The sequence below is a fragment of the Podarcis melisellensis genome (assembly GCF_964234715.1).
Source record: "Podarcis melisellensis genome assembly, chromosome: 1".
Taxonomy (NCBI): domain Eukaryota; kingdom Metazoa; phylum Chordata; class Lepidosauria; order Squamata; family Lacertidae; genus Podarcis; species Podarcis melisellensis.
Genome location: NC_138528.1, coordinates 117,013,820 through 117,034,051, shown reverse-complemented (window position 1 = coordinate 117,034,051; position 20,232 = coordinate 117,013,820). Strand labels below are relative to the sequence as shown.

At 43.1% G+C, this 20,232-nt stretch overlaps 1 protein-coding gene across 1 annotated transcript in view; it reads left to right on the top strand.

Annotated features, from left to right (window-relative positions):
- The window catches only part of UBR3 (ubiquitin protein ligase E3 component n-recognin 3), an 88,875-nt gene continuing 68,643 nt past the window's right edge, over positions 1-20,232 (top strand). The window contains exons 1-7 of the mRNA XM_081899503.1: positions 1-551; positions 8,903-9,042; positions 9,803-9,961; positions 11,056-11,202; positions 11,775-11,824; positions 16,293-16,359; positions 19,771-19,901. Coding sequence (XP_081755629.1) covers positions 76-551; positions 8,903-9,042; positions 9,803-9,961; positions 11,056-11,202; positions 11,775-11,824; positions 16,293-16,359; positions 19,771-19,901 — 1,170 coding nt within the window. The 5' untranslated portion in view covers positions 1-75. The remainder of the gene's footprint in view (positions 552-8,902; positions 9,043-9,802; positions 9,962-11,055; positions 11,203-11,774; positions 11,825-16,292; positions 16,360-19,770; positions 19,902-20,232) is intronic.

The window sequence follows — 20,232 nt, the reverse complement described above, 5'->3', positions numbered from 1 at the left end:
GCGAGCGAAGGAGCCCGGCGGCCGGAGCTGCGTCGCGGTTGCTGAGGGGGGGAAGAGAAGGCCGCTGCCGCCGTCATGGCGGGCGCCGCCGGGGGCTCGAGCGCCCAGGAGAAGCGGGCCACGGCGTCGCGCCTCAAAGCGGCCCTCAGCCTGAGCGCGGACGAGAGCGAGGCCGCGGCGGGCGAGCTGCGGGCGCTGCTGGAGACGGTGCTGAGCCCGCCGAGCGGCGGCGGCGGCGGCGCCGGAGGAGGAAGCGGCGAGTCGGTGTCGGAGGCGCTGGCGTGGTGCCGCTGCCTGCTGGCGGGCGGCGAGCCGTGGGACAGCTTCGTGCAGGCGGTGCGGGCCTACGACCCGGCCACGCTGTGCGGCCTGGTGTGGACCGCCAACTTCGTGGCCTACCGGTGCCGGACGTGCGGCATCTCGCCCTGCATGAGCCTCTGCGCCGAGTGCTTCCACCAAGGCGAGCACGCCGGACACGACTACAACATGTTCCGCAGCCAGGCCGGCGGAGCCTGCGACTGCGGCGACGGCAACGTCATGCGGGAGGCCGGGTGAGTTGACTGGGTTGGGGGTGGTGAGGGGAGACACTTGTCTAGGGCTGTGGGGAGGGGGGGAGAAGGCCAAGGGAAGGCCTCCCAGGCGGGTGTCTGCCAGGGGGTGGCAATCCCCCACCCCTCCATAAAATACCCGAGGGGGCACCCCCAAAGTGGATGGGCACTGCCATTCAAATGGTGCGTGTGCGCCACGTCATGCGATCGGTTATGTGGGGTGGGTCTTTACCTGGAAAAACACACAATATTTTATTCAAGTTGGCACCCCTGGCATCTGGGAGAAAAGCGAGAGACCCTCCCTCCCTTTCACGGACAATAATAGTACCAGGGAGGACCGGTTGAGTGTGTGCAAAAACCTAATCCATCCCATTAAGTAACCCGGAGCAAGCATGTTTCTGCGCTCATGGGCTCTGTTTTGACTCCACAGATGAACAACAATTATTATTATTGTTATTATTAGCTATATGCCGCTCATCGGACTGGGTTGGCCCAAGCAGCTCCCGACAAAAAATAGTAAAAACCCAACATGACATCAAACACTAAAAACTTCCCTGAAGAGGGCTGCCTTCAGGTGTCTTTTAAAAACCACATAGCTGTTTATCTGTTTGACATCTGCTGGGAGGGCGTTCCACAGGGCATATGTGCCGCGTAATCCTAGGCGTGTCTGCTCAGAAGCAAAGCCGCACTGAACTAAATGGGACTTGTGTACTCTGTAAAGTGCTGCACACATTGATTGAATAATAATAATAGTTTTATTTATACCCTGCTCATTATCTGGGGCGGCTTCTAGCACATATAAAAACGTAATAAAAGTCAGGCATTAAAAACTTCCCGATACCAGTAATAATGGATGCAGAATTGCAGCCTATTTGCGGAATAAGTTTACAGTGGTACCTTGGGTTAAGTACTTAATTCGTTCCGGAGGTCCGTTCTTAACCTAAAACTGTTCTTAACCTGAAGCACCACTTTAGCTAATGGGAACTCCTGCTGCTGCCGTGCCGCCGGAGCACGATTTCTGTTCTTATCCTGAAGCACAGTTCTTAACCTGAAAGCACTATTTCTGGGTTAATTGAGTGTGTAACCTGAAGCGTATGTAACCTGAAGCGTATGTAACCTGAGGTACCACTGTATTTGGTGAAGTGGGCTTTATGGAAACTTTGTCCAGCAGAGGTTTTTTCACTGGGGCAAAGGTGGCTGTGCACCACCGACCTCAGTTTGGCCTTAGGCAGTCTCCACCTGCCCTCCTTCAGCCTTGTATCCAGCCCATGAGGTGGCCCTGATCATTTGCTTCCTTCTCTGGAGCCTCCTCGTTATATAACTTGGTAGGATTGGGGCAAAACTAGAATTAATTTGTTCTGTGTGTCATTTGCTGTTGCTCCACCCACGGTTGACCTTTCTGCCTTCTGTCCTTAATGTGCACCGACTTCCACTGCTTGTGTTGCAATGTGAAAGGCTTTAAGATGTCACAGCACTCTTTATTTGTTTGCTACCTCTGTGCGGTTTGTCATGTGGGTTGAAATTCTCGCTTCATCCAGAAGTATGCATTCCAAGGGGAGAAAATAGCAATCATCAAGCGTATATTATGCAAATCTTGACAGGTGAATCTTGCTGGTATGTAATCTATGGATGGCGGTCTTGTAAATGCATCCTTGATGCGTGTTACAAGTTAATGGCGTGCGCATGCTTATGTGAAAGCATTGAGAGTGAAACCAGTACTAAAGAGTAAAAAGTGGAGCACTGTAACAGCAAACATTTCTGTAGCACTTTCAAATGGTCTAAATGCGTAACATGATCCAGTTATCTGACAGAGAGGTGAGTTTCAAACCAGGGATTTTCTGAGTATTTGATGGTATGTGAAATAAGAGAAATGTATTTACAGTTGTACCTCGGGTTAAGTACTTAAAACGTTCTGGAGGTCCATTCTTAACCTGAAATTGTTCTTAACCTGAAGCACCACTTTAGCTAATGGGGCCTCCTGCTGCCACCGTGCTGCCGGAGCACAATTTCTGTTCTCATCCTGAAGCAAAGTTCTTAACCTGAAGCACTATTTCTGGGTTAGTGGAGTCTGTAACCTGAAGCGTATGTAACCCAAGGTACCACTGTATGTATGATTTTTGGGGGTATGTGTAATGAGAGAAATGTATGTATTGGAGAAGACAGATGGCTGCATGTCCATGGAATGAATACACATGATCACACATTTCATCACGTTGATCAAGAATGCCAGCAAAATTATGATCTTGTGTTTTTACAGACACCTTCCATCCATGTGGTTTTATGCACAAAAGCATGATAAGGAGTAACTAATCCAGAAATCAGTCTTTAGATTTTGCTCCAAACCATGCCATACGTACAATACAATTCTACCTTCTACTGGTTGGTTGTGTTGGTCTGTATGTGCCTGGGCGGGTTTTATAGACCATGTAGGCACTGAGTGATGCTGCAAGGTTTGGTGTACAGTCTTACACCTAGGATCCCTCCCCCCCCTTTGGCTGTTGTACAGTCTTCATGTTTCACAACCCAGTTCTTCTTGCTCCTGTTTTTGTGTGGCATAAAGTAGAAATATTGTGTACATTAACGTACTTAAAAGGCGTGAAAAAAATGTAGAATTTGGGTCTCCAATTGTGGGGCAGGGGAAGATAGACACACAGGTAAGGATGCAGAAATAATTTGTGGGGAAGAGTGATGCTTAGAGCACTGTCAGCCTGTTCAAGTGTTACTTTGTCCCAGGATAAAATTTGTGTGTGCTCCCCCTCTTTCCCCTCATTACAGGTAGAAGGTAACTGTGGAAAGGAGGTACTTCCAAGTTTGCTCCTGCAACACACCTGTTTCGGCTTGAGTACCACTTATGCATTTTGCCAAACCTCTAGGTGCTATGGATGCTGCTGCAGTCTCCCTGCAGTCTTGCTTGTGCATGCATGTAGCCCACATATACACAGAGCCCCCTTCCTCAGTTGATCCATTATCAGCCCCTTCCCACTAATCTATATGATCAGTCTGTTGACCAGGAATGAACAGTCTGCCTTCCGAGCAAGGTGCTGAGCTGGCACAGGAAGCGGGTGGCGCTGGGGTCTAAACCCCTGAGCGTCTTAGACCTGTTGATCAGAAGGTTGGAGGTTCAAATCTGTGTGACGGGGTGACCTCCTGTTGCTCTGTCTCAGCTTCTGCCAACCTAGCAGTTCAAAAGCACGCCAGTGTAAGTAGATAAATAGGTACCGCTGCGGCGGGAAGGTAAACAGCGTTTCTGTGTGCTCTGGTTTCCGTTATGGTGTCCTGTTGCGACAGAAGCAGTTTAGTCATGCTGGCCATATGACCCAGAAAGCTGTTTGTGGACAAACGCTGGCTCCCTCAGCCTGAAAAGTGAGATGAGCACTGCAACTCCATAGTCGCCTTGACTGGACTTAACCATCCAGGGGTCCTTTACCCTTTAGCTTTTTTTACTTTGCTGAGCTGGTCAGAAACATAGTGCTGTGTATCTCCTTAAAGTTTTGTCTTATTGGCACCACTTCCAAAATGGGTGGAGTCTTATGGAGTGGGGAGGGGGGCAGAAAAATTTGTGGGGGCATGATTTGGCCTCTAGGCCAGGAGTCAACCACCCCATTCTACATTATTTAATTGTACAGTGCTACCTCAAGTTACAAACGCCTCGGGTTACAAACGCTTCAGGTTACAAACTCTGCTAACCTGGAAGTTACCTCGAGTTGAGAACTTTGCCCCAGGATGAGAACGGAAATTGAGTGCTGGCGGTGCAGCGGCAGCAAGAGGCCCCATTAGTGAAAGCACATCTCTAGTTAAGAACAGTTTCAGGTTAAGAACGGACCTCCGGAACGAATTAAGTTCGTAACTAGAGGTACCACTGCGGGGATTCCCTGCAGTGTGGTGGTTCCTGGTAGAAGTCAAAGGGTATAATGTGCTAAGCGGCTTCTTGTTTTTTGAAGCATTCGAGGGTGGGAGTACCTGCTGTTGCTGCAGTAATGGACAGATGTAAAGCTGTGAGGGTGTAATTTCAGCAGCGCAGTAGTGTTTTATTGGCAGGGCGAGACGATGAAGTGCTGCCAAATTATGGAAGAGTCACTAGCTGTCATATTGAACACATGTGATAGCTGGAGTCATCCTATCCCCTACTCTCATTTTAGTAAGGACTGGAGTGTGAACTCTGAAGGTATGCCAGTATGTAAACAATTCCCAAGTGTCGTCTGATCACCATGATAGACGCTGTCCATTGTTGGCAGTGCCAGCTGTGGAACTTGGCTGTTTTTATTTTTGTGTGCTAATGCTGTGTCATCACAGCAGGCAAGCCTATAATTAAAATGTAGCTGTGCCTTATAAATTCAGTGGGGGGAAAATAACATAATGCAGTTGTCATAGTGTCTAAAAAGATTGCTTCCTGATCTGTTTGACTGCTAAATTGCTATGAGAATCTGCCGTGTGTTGCTGGATTCTTCTTGTTGAAGTTTGCATCGTTGATTATCGATGCAATGTGAATGTGGGGACAATGAAGTGGGAATGCGGGATCTGATTGGGGTTATTTTAATTTAGTGATAGTGTGTAGTGGCTGTCTGCACTTAGGTTTTCAGATGTGCCAAATACTCTTTTGGATGACAAGTAACCGTGTGTTTTGACAAATCCAATATCATCACATTTGAAGGAGATGTAGCAAAAGTCAATAAAGATGTTTCCTGGATTATATACTTGAAGTTGATGTGCAAATGAACTCAGTTAGGCCTAGTTCCCAGAAATAACAAATGGAATTGTAAGGTTGTTACATGTGGCCATAGGGAACCTAAATTCAGGTGGTCATTAGATGGCTATCTCCTTGAATTGTACCACTTGTTCAAATACTTTGGACTTCATGTCAATGAGAAACACTCATGGAAGCTACATCTGGGTGCCATTAAATTATCAAGAGCCCAGGTCCATTGGCCAGCTCAGCAGATTTTTCTGTACAAAAGAAAACCAATGAATTAATGCTATTCTCAAGATCTTTATTGGTAAAGTTATAGCACAAATGTAGAAATTTGGGAAGTTGGAGCAAAGTACAATATGGAAGTTCCGCAAAATAAATTTGCACTAGCAGCCAAGAAGCTGCATTCTAGTCATATCAAGAATTATAGTGTATTGTAAAGTTTTATCCCAGGGGTAGGCAACCTAAGGCCCGGGGGCTGGATGCGGCCCAATCACCTTCTCAATCCAGCCCATGGATGTTCTGGGAATCAGTGTGTTTTTACATGAGTAGGATGCGTGCTTTTATTTAAAATGCATCTCTGGGTTATTTGTGGGGCATAGGAATTCGTTCATTTCCCCCCCAAAAATATAGTGCGGCCCCCCACATGGTCTGAGGGCTGGTGGGGCGGCCCACGGCTGAAAAAGGTTGCTGACCCCTGTTTTATCCAATGTTTTGTTACCCCTGGGGGATGGCATACATGGTTGTTAATGGTTGCTCTTTGATTCCATAGCAAATCTTTCTTTTAATTCATGTGTTGTGTTGGAATTTTATATATTGTAAAGGCCTTTGGCTTTGTACAATAAAGTTGACTGAAAAATGAATGGGTAAATCTCCCACTTCAAAGTGCAGCTGGGAGCTCACCTGACTGAATGCTATATATTATATATGTACACACAGAGAGAAAACAGGCATGTCAGAAACAAGTCTAGTTTCTATGTTCAGGGAAACTTTTAAATTGAGAATTCAAACATGTGAACCCCACTTTCCAGAAAAAGGCTTACCACCTCCTCTGATACTTGTAATAACTAATATTTAATTCCCAACAGTCTTGCATTCATTAATGTATCTTGTGAAAACAGTGAATGTGTTTATAACAGAGGAGTATGCTAATTGCTGTAGTAACCAATATCCAGTGAGACTTTGTGGTCGCTTTTATGTCTTGGCAAATCTGCTGATTCTTCCCACTGACTTGATAGACGTCACTATTTAAGCTAAGGAGCTATCAAGTATAAAAGATAAAACCCCAGTCCTGATTGGGTAACTGAAGGGGTTGGAGGAAAGTGAGCTACTGTATTTTGTGTGTTGCTTCTTAGTTTACAGCTGAGATCTTTTGGACTGTTTCAAGTTCTGGAATAAGAATTTGCCTCTACAATTCTAGATTTTTCTCTTTCTCATTGTTCTCATTCATTCTTCACCTCTCCTTAATATTGTTTACCCTTCCCATGGTCTGTGTGAATATCCAGCAGACCAATCAAGACTGTATTAGTCAAGATAATCCTTTATCTGTTTTGTGTTTTAAGTTTTCCATCAGAGCAAGCAGTTGACCTCTCTTTCAGGTCAACATTAACAGCTATGTGAAAGATCAGGTTTCTTGGTACTTTTGCCACAGCAAAAATTTCTAGCATGCAAAGAAATAAAGTTCAAGACATATTCTGCCTGACACTACTTTTTTCTGCTGAAATCCCTGGTTGATTGTGTCCAGTGTAACGTCTCCTAAAACAACCTCCTTGGCTGCTGAGTCAATAAATGGTTTTCAATAAAACTATGATTCACAGTGCTGTGTACCCATACACAATCTCTTGCCAAACTAAACTTTCTAAACTTATTTGTAATTTGTAGAGTCTCTATTTTCTCAACCATTTAATGTACAGGTATCTGCAGCTTTTCTTTTGTTTGTATTTTTTGCTGCTGCAAGGATAGACCAGTGTTTTTTGTGTGGTCAAGGCAAATCACATCTTACATAAGCTTGAAATTATCTGCAAATAGTTTGATTTCTCTCTGTGTTGGATTTGTGTTTTGCCTTTTGTGTTGAAAGAGCTTCAGTTGACTTCCAGACCTGTATTTTTGCATTTGATGTAAGCATTATGTAATACACATTATAACCCTTCTTTCTCTTTCGTTTCTCCTGAAATTGTAACTCTGCTTCTGTTGTAGCATTTAAAGTTGGGTGAGAAACTGTGCTTTCTGAATGTGTGCAAACAAAAGCATTCCAACTAGTACTGCAAAATCCAGTAGTTGTTTGTCTGGTAGTACAGATGGTTGTATGGCAAGTCCTATATCAGTGAGCTGTGAGAAATGCTATGATTAGAGTTTTTCTTTGAACTTTCTTCCCAGTTTCTCTACAGTTTATGGCAGGAATGGGGAATCTGTAGCCGACCATATGTAGTTGTGGGAGTTGGGAGTCCAGCAATATCTGGAACAGGCATAGGCAAACTCAGCCCTCCAGATGTTTCGAGACTACAGTTCCCATCACCCTGACCACTGGTCCTGTTAGCTAGGGATGATGGGAGTTGTAGTCCCAAAACATCTGGAGGGTCGAGTTTGCCGATGCCTAATCTGGAAGGTCACAGGTTTCCCATCACTTGGATAATTTTGCATTACTTGGTGGGTATAAAGAGTTCTCGTCTCCTCAGCTCAATAGAGCTGGAAAAGATTCAGAAAAGGGCAACCAAAATGACCAGGGAGATAGAGCAACTTCCCTTTCCTGTGAGGAAAGTTGACAACAGTTGGCGTTTTTAAGTTTAGAGAAAAGGTGAGTAAAACTATGCATGGTGTGAAGAAAGTGACTAGAGAAAGGTTTTTCACTTCTTACAGTGCAGAACTTGGGGAAATCCAATGAATCTGGATGTTGGAAGAGTCAGGGCAGACAAAAGAAAGTACCTTTTCACTCAGTTAAACTGTACAATTTGTTCCCACAAGATAGTCACCAGCATGGATGGCTTTAAAATAATATTGGACAGTTTCATGGAGGAAATGGTAATCAGTGGCAACTAGTAACAATGGCTGTGCCTCTGAATATAGTGGTACCTCGGGTTACATACGCTTCAGGTTACACACTCCACTAAGCCAGAAATAGTGCTTCAGGTTAAGAACTTTGCTTCAGGATAAGAACAGAAATTGGGCTCCAGCGGCACAGCGGCAGCAGGAGGCCCCATTAGCTAAAGTGGTGCTTCAGGTTAAGAACAGTTTCAGGTTAAGAACGGACCTCCGGAATGAATAGTACTTACTTAACCTGAGGTACCACCGTATCAGTTATTGGAACTTGCAAGGAAAGAAAGTGATATTGCACTCATGTCCTGCCTCTTGGTTTTCTGTAAGAATCTGGTTAGCCACTGTGACAACAGGATGCTAGATCCAGTATGCTCTTTTTATATTATTATCAGTGCTATTTTTCTAGAAAAAGAGGTGCTGGAAAACCTCCCTCATTCTCTTAGAATGGCAATAGCGTCTACCTGAGAGGTGCCGGAACTTAGTTCCTGTGAGTTCCCCTTGAAAAAAAAGCCCTACTTAGCTCATGTTTACATACACAGCCATAGCATGGGGTTTTTCAAAATTAGCAACTATCAGTTCTTTGTTATTAATTAGGTGGCTGAGTATGTTTAACTTTGTATAACTTTATTTGTAGGTTTTGCAAAAGGCATCGGATAAAATCAAGCTCAGAAGTCCCGTCTGTTCCAAAAGATCTGTTGATAATGTCAGAACTAGTTCTTCCACAGTTCATCTTCTGTCTCATTCAGTACTTACGGGAAGGCTATGACGAACCAGGTATGGATGCTATTAATATTTTTGGGAAAGTTCACAAGGCAGATTCCCAGTGCAACTAATAAGTGTTGATAGTTTCATTTTTGTGACAGTCTGTTTTGTTCTGATGGTAAGGATGATTTCAAACTGTTGGTGAATTGCAAGTGGGCTTTTAATAAAGTGTGATGTCAGGATTGTGAAGCTGAATATGATCAGTGAAGCTGAGGTTAGTCTGCTCCCTGCCACCCATGTAAGCAACTCCTTATATTTTTTCAAAATAGGAGAAAAGCTGAAACCCTAGAGAAAGTTGATGCAGAGTGTCCTGGGTTACACAGAAAAGAGTGGAGTGGGAGAGAAGTATACTCTGAGTAGAGTAAGCCATGGTGTGAATGCTGAGATAGAGGTTAAGATAACTGAGAGCCATAATGATAGTTTGAGAGTAAGGGAAGAATTTAGATACCTGATAATGTTAGAATTGAGAGAATGAAAGGCATCACTCTGTGGAAAGTAAACAAGAACTTCCAACATCCTGTGCTCAATATAAAAAGGAAAGAAAAGCCAGTTGCTTGGTTTAAAAAAAAAAATACTGTTTTTCCTTCCTTTATTGATCATATAGATGTGAGCAGCTTATGTCTCATACAAATATTGTAATCAGCAAGGGGTGTATGAAATTTTAAGTGTTGGGATGGGGTGATGTCGTAACAGAATAACAAGTAAAGAGCCACAAAGTAGCTAGAATGGTTTGCTCAATCTGCTACAAACTTCCTACTTGTTTGTTTTTCAGTTCTAGATGTTCCATCAGAAAAAGACCTTCAAAAAGTCCTTCAGATATTGGAATCCCACATTTCATTTCTGGAAGATCTGACAAAAATGGGAGGAGCGATGCGTTCAGTCCTTACTCAGGTTTTAACAAATCAGCAGTTCTATAAAGATCTTAGCTCTGGTGAGTTGGTGTGTTATTACGTCTTGAGGAGTTTTTTGGTATTAACTATGCATTCTGTACTTTAAGAAGTCACAAAATAGTGTGGGCATGGGAGATGGGAGTGGCATTTATTATTGCCAGTGATGTCACAGTCTGTGACACACAACCACAATTCCACACTGGTCTTGTGGTAGTTGCAGGTGTGCTGCCAACAGAAGGGTTAAATTTTCCTTATGACAAAGCACATTGAAAACACTACTCGAAGGAAGAAGAAGAAGAAGAATTTATTATTTGTACCCCACCCATCTGGCTGGGTTTCCCCAGCCACACTGGGCGGCTTCCGACAAAAACTAAAAATACATTAAAATGCCACACATTAAAAACTTCCCTGAACAGGGCTGCCTTCAGATGTCTTCTAAATGTCAGGTAGTTGTTTATATCTTTGACATCTGATGGGAGGGCGTTCCACAGGGTGGGCGTCACTACCGAGAAAGCCCTCTGCCTGGTTCCCTGTAGCTTTGCTTCTCGCAGTGAGGGAACCGCCAGAAGGCCCTCGGCGCTGGATCTCAGTGTCCGGGCAGAACGATGGGGGTGGAGACGCTCCTTCAGGTATATTGGACCAAGGCAGTTTAGGGCTTTAAAGGTCAACACCAACACTTTGAATTGTGCTCGGAAACGTACTGGGAGCCAAAGTATGTGAATCCCATGCATCAAACAAGTTATAGGACATTTATTGTGTTGCAAAGCCCAAAATGTATTTAATTCTGTGGGCTAAATTTATTTTGGAAATCTCTAGTCAAATTTTCTAACCCATTTCATGCTACTAGGCACATGTGAGCAACTCAAGGACTTTGTGTTTCTCCTCGGTTGCTCATAGTGCAGCCTTCTAAGCCCCAGGAAGCCCAGTTCACTTTCTGCAAAGGGGAAGATTAAACTATTGTTGTGAGGTGGGGAGAATATGTGTGCAAGGGGGAGGAATGCCAGGCCCTGCCCTGCCCACTGGCATGCAGCCCCTGACCAGCTGCACACCACCACATCTGCAGACAGGTGGCCACCCCTGCAATAAGGCTTGGTAAGGCTGGTCCCTAGAGTGAACCTTTTGAAATTCATTCCAGGTGGTGCAGAAAATGCATGTGCAAAGAAAAGCCACGAGAAGTATCTTGTAGCTCTGAAAGGTTCTGGACTCACATTTCCCGAAGACAAGGCTGCATGTGGAGGGCAGGAGCAAGCAGCTGGAGGAGCAAGCTCTTCAGTAGTTCAAGGTCTCTCTGTTTATTTATTTCTCTATTAAAAATATCTTTGTTGTTTGAAGAATCTTCTTAGACTTACAGCATTGCCGCAGGTCTGCTTCTGAAATAATTGACAGAATGCCATCGAAACTACACGGTACCAGATACAGAGAGGAAAACAGAACCCCTTTTCAATTGCTACAATGGGGGAGTATCTCAATTCTTACAGAAGTAAACTGCAAATGGAAGCTTTGGGTCCCTTTGATCCTATCCATTAGAAAATGTGTAAGTTTGAATGAGCGCTTAGTAATTGTGTGGCACAAGGTCACATTTCATTATCAGCGGCAGCGCTACCCCCAGCAACATGTATTTCTGCACTGTTCCAGGCATTGTCCCAAACCACACGTAGCACTTCCTGAAGTATTTACCGTTTTCCTCCTAGTATTTTAATTCCAATATTGCTAGACCTAATGCAGCCCATGCTCGAAAGATAAATCCAAACAGACATGGAGAGATAGATGGGGGTATTTATGAAAGTATCTGATTATTCTTTTGTCTAGTTGTGTGTGAATTAGAAAAGATAATTTAATCTTTAATTTCTCAAGGTTTTGCAGGTGCTACGCCAGCTTCAGGGCAAGGTGACTCTTCAGATGAGGTGAGATTTCTTCAGAAATAAAAAAAAGCACAATAATATGTGAAATAAATTGAAATACCCTAATTTTTATCATGCTTGCCTTTGCTAACACGTACTGAAGACTGGTGGTGTCAGCCCTATAAGCCATTAAGCAGAAAACACAGGTCTTTGTATTTATGTAGGGCCAGTCCCTCTCTGCTTTCTCCCCTAGGAGGGTTGTTGTTAATACTGCTTTCGTTGAACTAATTTTAGCAACACTGGGGATCGGAGTGTATATAGCAACTTCTGGAAATAACGCTAACTCATTACTATGTCAGATTCACATGCTGGGGCAGGTTTTCACTAGTGTTAAGGCAGCGAAGGTTGTGTTTCAACTGCATCTTTCTAGTGCTCTTGTGTTGACAACAACGGCTTGTTCTTAACCAGGTTCCTTTTCTTAGAATTTGTAGGATAGGAAAACTTATTTCTAACTGAGCACTCCTAAGCGTGTTTATTCAGAAATAAGTCCTGCTGATGTTGATGAGGTTTATTTCCTAGAAAGCATGCTTAGGATTTAACTGGGAGTAAGTCCTGTTGGAACCCTGAGTAGGAACATTGTTCTGCACATTAACTATGCTAGGCAAATAACTAACAACATATGTGTGTGTATATATACACATTTTTAAAACAGAAATAATAAAATACCTGTGAGTTGCAGATGTTTCCCAAGAGCTCTTGTAAACCTGAGGTAGGACTCTGTAAATTTGCTAGGATAGATGCTGAATAAGCATCTTCCTGAGATTCCTTTACCTTGTAAAGGAGAGGAGTAAAGTGAGAAAAGTGGGAAATTGGGGAAACGGCCTGCTGTTTCAGTAGTTCCGTCTCTGGTTCTAATCTAGAACTGGGTTCTTAGCGACTGGACAGGAAAGATTTTGTTGAAGCTCTTCCCACCTCTGCATGCAACCAGGAGTCATATGGTGCAACTGTGTGCATCCTCTAGTTTTTCGTACACTTAGATGCTGAAGTCCTACTTTTTCTAACATGTAAATGACAGGAATCTCCCATGGCAAATAATACTCCATCTTAAAAATAAAAGGTTCTTAACAGTAGCCTGACTTAACAGGATACAGTGGTACCTCTGGATACGAACGGGATCTGTTCCGGAGCCCCGTTCGCATCCTGAAGTAAACGCAACCTGTGTCTGTGCGGGTCACGATTCGCTGCTTCTGCGCATGCACATGGCGTCATTTTTACCGCATGCGCGAGCGGCGAAACCCAGAGGTAACATATTCTATTACTTCCGGGTCGTCGCAGAGCGCAACCCGAAAGTGCTCAATCTGAAGCAACTTCAACCCGAGATATGACTGTATAACCAGTGAACCTTTCATTGATACTGATATCAGTGCTAGGAAAAGCTTTATAAACTCAATTTCTGCATAACAGGCTGCAGTAAAAGTTGCCAGAATAAAATGCAAGAAAAGAAAAGAAAAGTATCTTTGTTTAAAAACCTTAGTTCAAAACTTTTTGCAGTATTTACGATTTTTTTTTCCAGCTTCAGGAACAAAATGAACATATTGATGGCTGCTTCAGAGTCATTTTCAGATGTAATGGCAAAATTAACATGTTGCATGTTTATAACATTTGCAAATGATTTCTGGTTAATGCTGAACTGTAATTAAACAGTTTGGGAGGAAGGAAATAATTGGTTTATATCCAGAATAATTTATTAGAAGTTTGTTGTTTGTACAGCAGAGTCTGCTATGCTTTTAGCAGTGCTATTTATAAGCTAAATATGTTTCAAAGTGCTGCTGTACTTTCACAGTTTTTAAAAACAAAGCTATTTTTAAAAAACAGGAGTGTAACCGAAGGTGAACTTAAATCCCTGAATTAATGAGGCCCAGCTAAAAATGATACTTAAGACATTTCATATTCGCACAGTTTATTGTGAGGGAAGGAATATGTAAGGTTAGGATTTAGACAGGAATCTGGTGCAATGATCTTTAGAGGGGGAAGTGGGAATAGGAGGGTAGCACACCCTGACTTACTGCTTGTCGTGTTGGGAAGGATCATTTCAATACAAGATGCAAATATGGGAATTTTCAAATAAACTTAATTAAATGGTACAGGAACCAAATCTAAGTGCTTTATACAGTCATACCTTGGGTAACAGACGCTTCAGGTTGCCCACTGTGCCAAACCCGGAAGTACTGGAACAGGTTACTTCCGGGTTTTGGCGCATGCGCAGAAGCGCTGGATCACAACCCGTGCGTGCGCAGACGCGGCACTGCAGGTTGCGAACATGCCTCCCGCACGGATCACGTTCACAACCCGAGCGTCCGCTGTACTTGCTGGTGGCTGGATTATTTAATTTTACCTTTCTAGTATTTAAGTGGATGCAGATCACTAAATAGTTTATTAACCTGTGTGTGTGCATATCCAATAATGTCTGCTAGCAAAAAGTGCTTGTGGAAGGCAAGACTACCCAATTTTTGTTAATCACAGCTTATTAACCCATTTCTGTGTGCCCGTGTTGAACCAAGTGGTGGTTTGTACCAGCAAAAAGCACTCTTGCTTATGTAAGACAGAGCACCTAATTTTCATTTAACACCCCCCCCCCCCGCTTCACTATAGTCTCTTGCTGCACAGAGCTGCTCCTAGAGCTTAGGAGACCCTCCCGTTATGAGATATGGCAGAGGGGTGTAGTGGATAGGGAGGATTAACAAAAGTTGTGTACCCTTCCTTACATTATCAGAAATGGTTTCCATTAGTGCAGAACCACAACTAGATACAATCCTGTGTGTATATCTCTCTCTGAAGTAGATGTAAAATGCATATTATGGGCAAGCTTATTAAACCAAAGAGCACTTGCCTACGAGACAGCAAAGTCAAGGTCTCAAATAACACACTTGTAATCTTATCCAGAAAACTGTGAGTTAGCACTTACATGTCTCGTTCAAGGCTTCTACATGTAAATAATCTAAAAAACAAGGACATCTGGTGAGATACTAGTAAATTCTTCAGTTGCTTGTGTTTTATCAGAGTTTCCGTTTTCAACTCTGCAAATACTAAGCGGATCTAGTTGCATCTATCTGCAAGCGAGTAAATGTACTCTGTTGCTTCTGCTTTCCTTAAAACATTGATGTATTTCAATTGTTTTTGCCTCCATATACTTCTGTGTTGCCACATATTGGTAAGCAGGTACTGCATATGATGACAGACTTCCCACAAGGGGCCAAAAAAATCTATGTGAGAGGTCTTTCTTTCCCATTCCTCCCATTTGCACAGTTAACAATTCTTGCAGTTTTAAGTGACTATTCTGAGTTGGCTCTGGGGACATAAAAGCTGTCCCCCCCCCAAAGCCCTGTATGAGGAGGAGCTGGATTTGAGACATCCTCTAGTGATAATTATAGGGATGCAGGTGGCGCCGTGGGTTAAACCACAGAGCCTAGGACTTGCCGATCAGAAGGTTGGCGGTTCAAATCCCCGTGACGGGGTGAGCTCCCGTTGCTCGGTCCCTGCTCCTGCCAACCTAGCAGTTCGAAAGCACATCAAAGTGTAAGTAGATAAATAGGTACCACTCCAGCGTGAAGGTAAACAGCATTTCCGTGTGCTGCTCTGGTTCGCCAGAAGCGGCTTAGTCATGCTGGCCACATGACCTAGAAGCTGTCTGTGGACAAAAGCCGGCTCCCTCGGCCAATAAAGGGAGATGAGCGCCGCAACCCCAGAGTCGGTCACGACTGGACCTAATGGTCAGGGGTCCCTTTACCTTTACCTAGTGATAATTGTGTATCTATAGTCAAGACTATGATAACAAGCAAGGGATGCAAAATTATATATGGTTGACATCTAGGGAGGATAGATTACTAGGAAAGACTTACCACTCAGATACCACCCTTTCTGTTATCCAAGCTTTCAACATACTGGTGCCAAGTATGTTCATTTTATTCATTGTGCTGCTGACTAAAATTAATTATTAGAAAATGCTAATAGTATTTAAGCATTCAAATGTTTTATGGTCGCTTTCTACTTAGACTGTACACACTTAGACGTTTCTAAGTGTACATGTTTCTAAGCAAGTGCCATTAAAACTAACTATTTGCATCCAAGTAAATATATTTAGGATTGGGGCAACTGACATGTAATACCTTTAACTCCAGAACTTGAACTTGTGCCATTCTTTGTTTTGGTTCTAAAGCCACAAGTTGAAGTCAATTCATAGAGAATCAAATAACAACAATAACAAATCCCCATAGTTCAGATTATACATTTGTAAACATAATTAGAAGCAGTGGAAGGAATGTTAAAGGAAGATTATTAAAGACCAATCCAATGAAGAATATGTTATTAAGAGTTTGAGTTCCTACAGTATTATTGGAATGAGTTGCTGCAATAATTAAACGGTTCCTTTGTTTCATTCTTTTTTCTTTGAAAAGCATATTGATAGCATATATAGTCTTTGACAGTAAGACATTTTATATTGATCCACTTTCAAACTCTTCCCATATCTCAGGAGGACCAAGATGGTGGCCAAGACGTGGGAAAACGCAAGAGGGTAAAACTAAGCAGCAGCACCAAAGGTACATGGCATATAGTTTGTCAGCTACTTTCGTGTTTTTGTATCTTGAGGTCACCAAGCCTGATCAGTTTTTGATCAGTCTTGACTGAAGAATGCAGTATGAGAAAAGACTGAGAAATATGCCGGCATGACATACTTTCACCAGAATTCACTGCTGCCACCAGTGTCTTGTATTGGTTGCATATGCTTCCTGTAAGCGGCCAGTAAGTTTGCAAAATGCCCCTTGATCGAATGATGAAGAGAGTTCTTAGAGTTGTACCATACAGGGCTTTTGTTTCCTCTCCACACCCCCACGCTGCCACATCCCCCCATAATCTTCTTTGGTAGGTCCCCCAACCCTCTGGAGCTGATTTTGAGGGTGCATGGTGGGGGCTGGAGAGGACAAGAACAGAAGAGGAAATTCTGGTGTCTGCATGGAAATCTGATGTAGCAGCAGAGCTGCAGTGTTTGATACAACCCTTAAAATGTAATTCTGTCTGCCCGTGTGTGTGTGTGTGTGTGTGTGTGTGTGTATTACACAATATTTTCTTTGGGACAAGGAATTCCATGGTTCAGCTTTCTACAAGCTAAGTACAGTGGTACCTCTGGTTACGTACTTAATTCATTCCGGAGGTCCGTTCTTAACCTGAAACTGTTCTTAACCTGAAGCACCACTTTAGCTAATGAGGCCTCCCACTGCTGCTGCGCCACCGCCGCACAATTTCTGTTCTCTTTTTTTTTTAAAATAAATTTTTATTCATTTTCCAAACACATAATAAAAAACAAACAAAACACAAAACAAAAACATACAAACATTTAAACATGTATAATTTCATAGTCTTCTTTTCGTGCACCTTCTTTCCCCTGACTTCCCCATACCTCCCTTTCGCTGCATCCTTGTTTTACATTTCTTTAGCAACTCCTCCAGTCAATTAACTATTTAATTCCCTTTCCTTAAATTTTCTTTAACTTATTAGTTACAGCTGTAATTCTCTATTTCTTATTCCTTGACATCTTTACACTCCTCAACTTTACAACAATTTTTAAGATATATTTTAAATTTCTTCCAATCCTCTTCCACTGTCTCTTTCCCCTGGTCACGGATTCTGCCGGTCATCTCTGCCAGTCCCATGAAGTCGATCACCTTTGTCTGCCATTCTTCCAGAGTAGGTAGTTCTTGCGTCTTCCAATACTTTGCCAAAAGGATTCTTGCTGCTGTGGTAGCATACATAAAAAACGTCCTATCCTTCTTCAACACCAATTGGCCAACCATGCCCAGGAGAAAAGCCTCAGGTTTCTTAGGAAAGGTCCACTTAAGGACTTTCTTAATTTCATTATAGATCATTTCCCAAAAGGCTTTAATCTGTTCTCATCTGTTCTCTCCTGAAGCAAAGTTCTTAACCCGAGGTACTATTTCTGGGTTAGCGGAGTCTGTAACCTGAAGCGTCTGTAACCTGAAGTGTATGTAACCCGAGGTACCGCTGTACAGGCCTTTGATCTGGAGGTATTTGTGCCTCACCACCCCTGTTTTAGGCAGAGGTTGCTGAACCAGAGGGTCTACATGGAAAAGGCTTTTTCTATTATATTTTTCCTTATCCACTCCCCGTAACTTTTTCACCTTGTAATTTCTTCTCATTATTCTCCTTTCATACTCAACTTGTACCTTATTTCTGTGCCCCCACTGGCCAACCCCGCCCCCATCATTTTCGTTCATCCCTCCTCTATGCTCCTTTCCCTCCACTTCTTCCTCCTTTAGCAGCTTTACTCTCTAGCGCCTTCCTTTCTATTCTCAGTTTATTTTATCACTAATAATTATAATTATATCTCACTTTCTAATTCTCTTCAACAACACCCCTGGAGGCCTCCCTTCCCTTCCCTTCCTCCACTCTCTCTCCTGGCCACTTTCACTTTCACTCAGCAAGCATAGAGCTCCAGGCATTGGTTCAACTAGAAGGCTTTGGCATGGGCTAGGGGGCAGGACAAGGGACGCGGGTGGCGCTGTGGGTTAAACCACAGAGTCTAGGACCTGCCAATCAGAAGGTCAGTGGTTCGAATCCCCCTGACAGGGTGAGCTCCTATTGCTTGGTCCCTGCTGCTGCCAACCTAGCAGTTTGGAAGCACGTCAAAGTGCAAGTAGATAAATAGGTACCGCTCCGGCAGGAAGGTAAACGGCGTTTCCGTGCACTGCTCTGGTTTGCCAGAAGCGGCTTAGTCATGCTGGCCACATGACCTGGAAGCTGTACGCCGGCTCTCTCGGCGAGATGAGCGCCACAACCCCAGAGTCGGTCACGGCTGGACCTAATGGTCAGGGGTCCCCTTTACTCTTTACCTTAGGGGGAAGGACAGGCAAGCGACTGGGCATTGGGCACACTGAGGCCCCTCTGAAATTGCCCCGGGGTGCATTGACGGGTCCCCTGCTGTTTGTGAAACCTCGGTTCAAATTGTTATGAACGGCTGACCCCTTCAGAATTACACTGAATGATGCGACAAGACATGAAAGATGACTGTCTAAAAAAAGAAAGAAAAGATTGTAACCTAGCTGCCAGATGGCATGCAATTAGTATAATTTGCACATCGTTTTCATGGATATGGTGTGTGTCAAACTGCAGTTGATGGATGTGTTGTGCCGGTTCTCAGTATTATTATGCTCACTTTGTTATCCTTAACTCCCCACGAGCCATTCAGCCATCAGTAGTTAGGAAAAACAATTAATTTAGATATGTCTTGGTTTTCCCCCTATTACTTTACAGTACTCAGTAATGCACTCAGTAATGCACCTTTTTACAGTACTTTTAAAAAACAGTAGGCTACTCTGTGTGAAAAGGGTATATAGTGTTGTGTTTTGATTTTTAATGCTTGCTGGATCTACTTTAGGACAAGATTGTGGGTTTGGAGCGCCTTGACTTCGGTAGAATAATAGGAACAGAATAAAGCTGAAATTCTAACCAGTGCCCACATGTACCAGATAAGTGGCCCCGGCACATTGGGGACCTGTGGGCTGCAGATCATTGCTTGTATACTCCTGTATCTGTAACCTTTAATTATTCACTATGAATGATCAGCAAGCTATTGTGTACACTTTTCTTCCTGTCCTCCATTTTCTGCAACCATGGTACCTAATTCTTAAGCAGCCTTTTAAGCTTTGAACAGATGAGATGAAAAACACTGGCCTGTTATATGATGGGGTTTGTAGTTGCTGTGTGTGATTTGAATTGTATGGAAGATTTGTACTGAAGTCTTCTTTGCAAAAAACAACAACAACCCTCTGAAAATAAAGTTCTCTGGGCCAGCCAGATGTACTGATTTGCCCAGTCTAGTTTTTCTCTTAGTAATAAACTCCAGACTCTTTCTTTTTTGTTAGTAGAAAAATATTAAAGAGTTAACAATATTTCTTAACAACCTCCTTCCAATTTTATTACTTGTTTTTGTACAGATCAATCCATTATGGATGTTTTGAAGCATAAATGTTTTCTAGAAGAATTATTATTTTGGACAATAAAATATGAATTTCCCCAGAAGATGGTAACTTTCTTACTCAACATGCTTCCAGATCAGGATTATAAGGTATTTGTGTGTTTCCTCTTTCCTTTTCCTGTCAAAACACTTCCCCGCTTCAGTTTGCATACAGTTCCCCAATCCAGTTTGCATTTGGCACGGGGGTAGGTATTGCAGAAGGTCTTTGAATGCAGCATTTATTTATTTTTACTGTAGCATAAGGTTGCTGGTTGAAAATAGTGCAAAAGAACATAAATAGCTCAGACTAAGTTAGAAGGAACAAATTTAAAAACCTGTAAAAATGCCTGTTTCTTTTATGAGCCATAATTGGAAGGAGTGCTGTCTGTGTAGCTGGTGCTTCCTCACGGTTGGCATGCAATAGCTTGCAGTTACTGTTCTT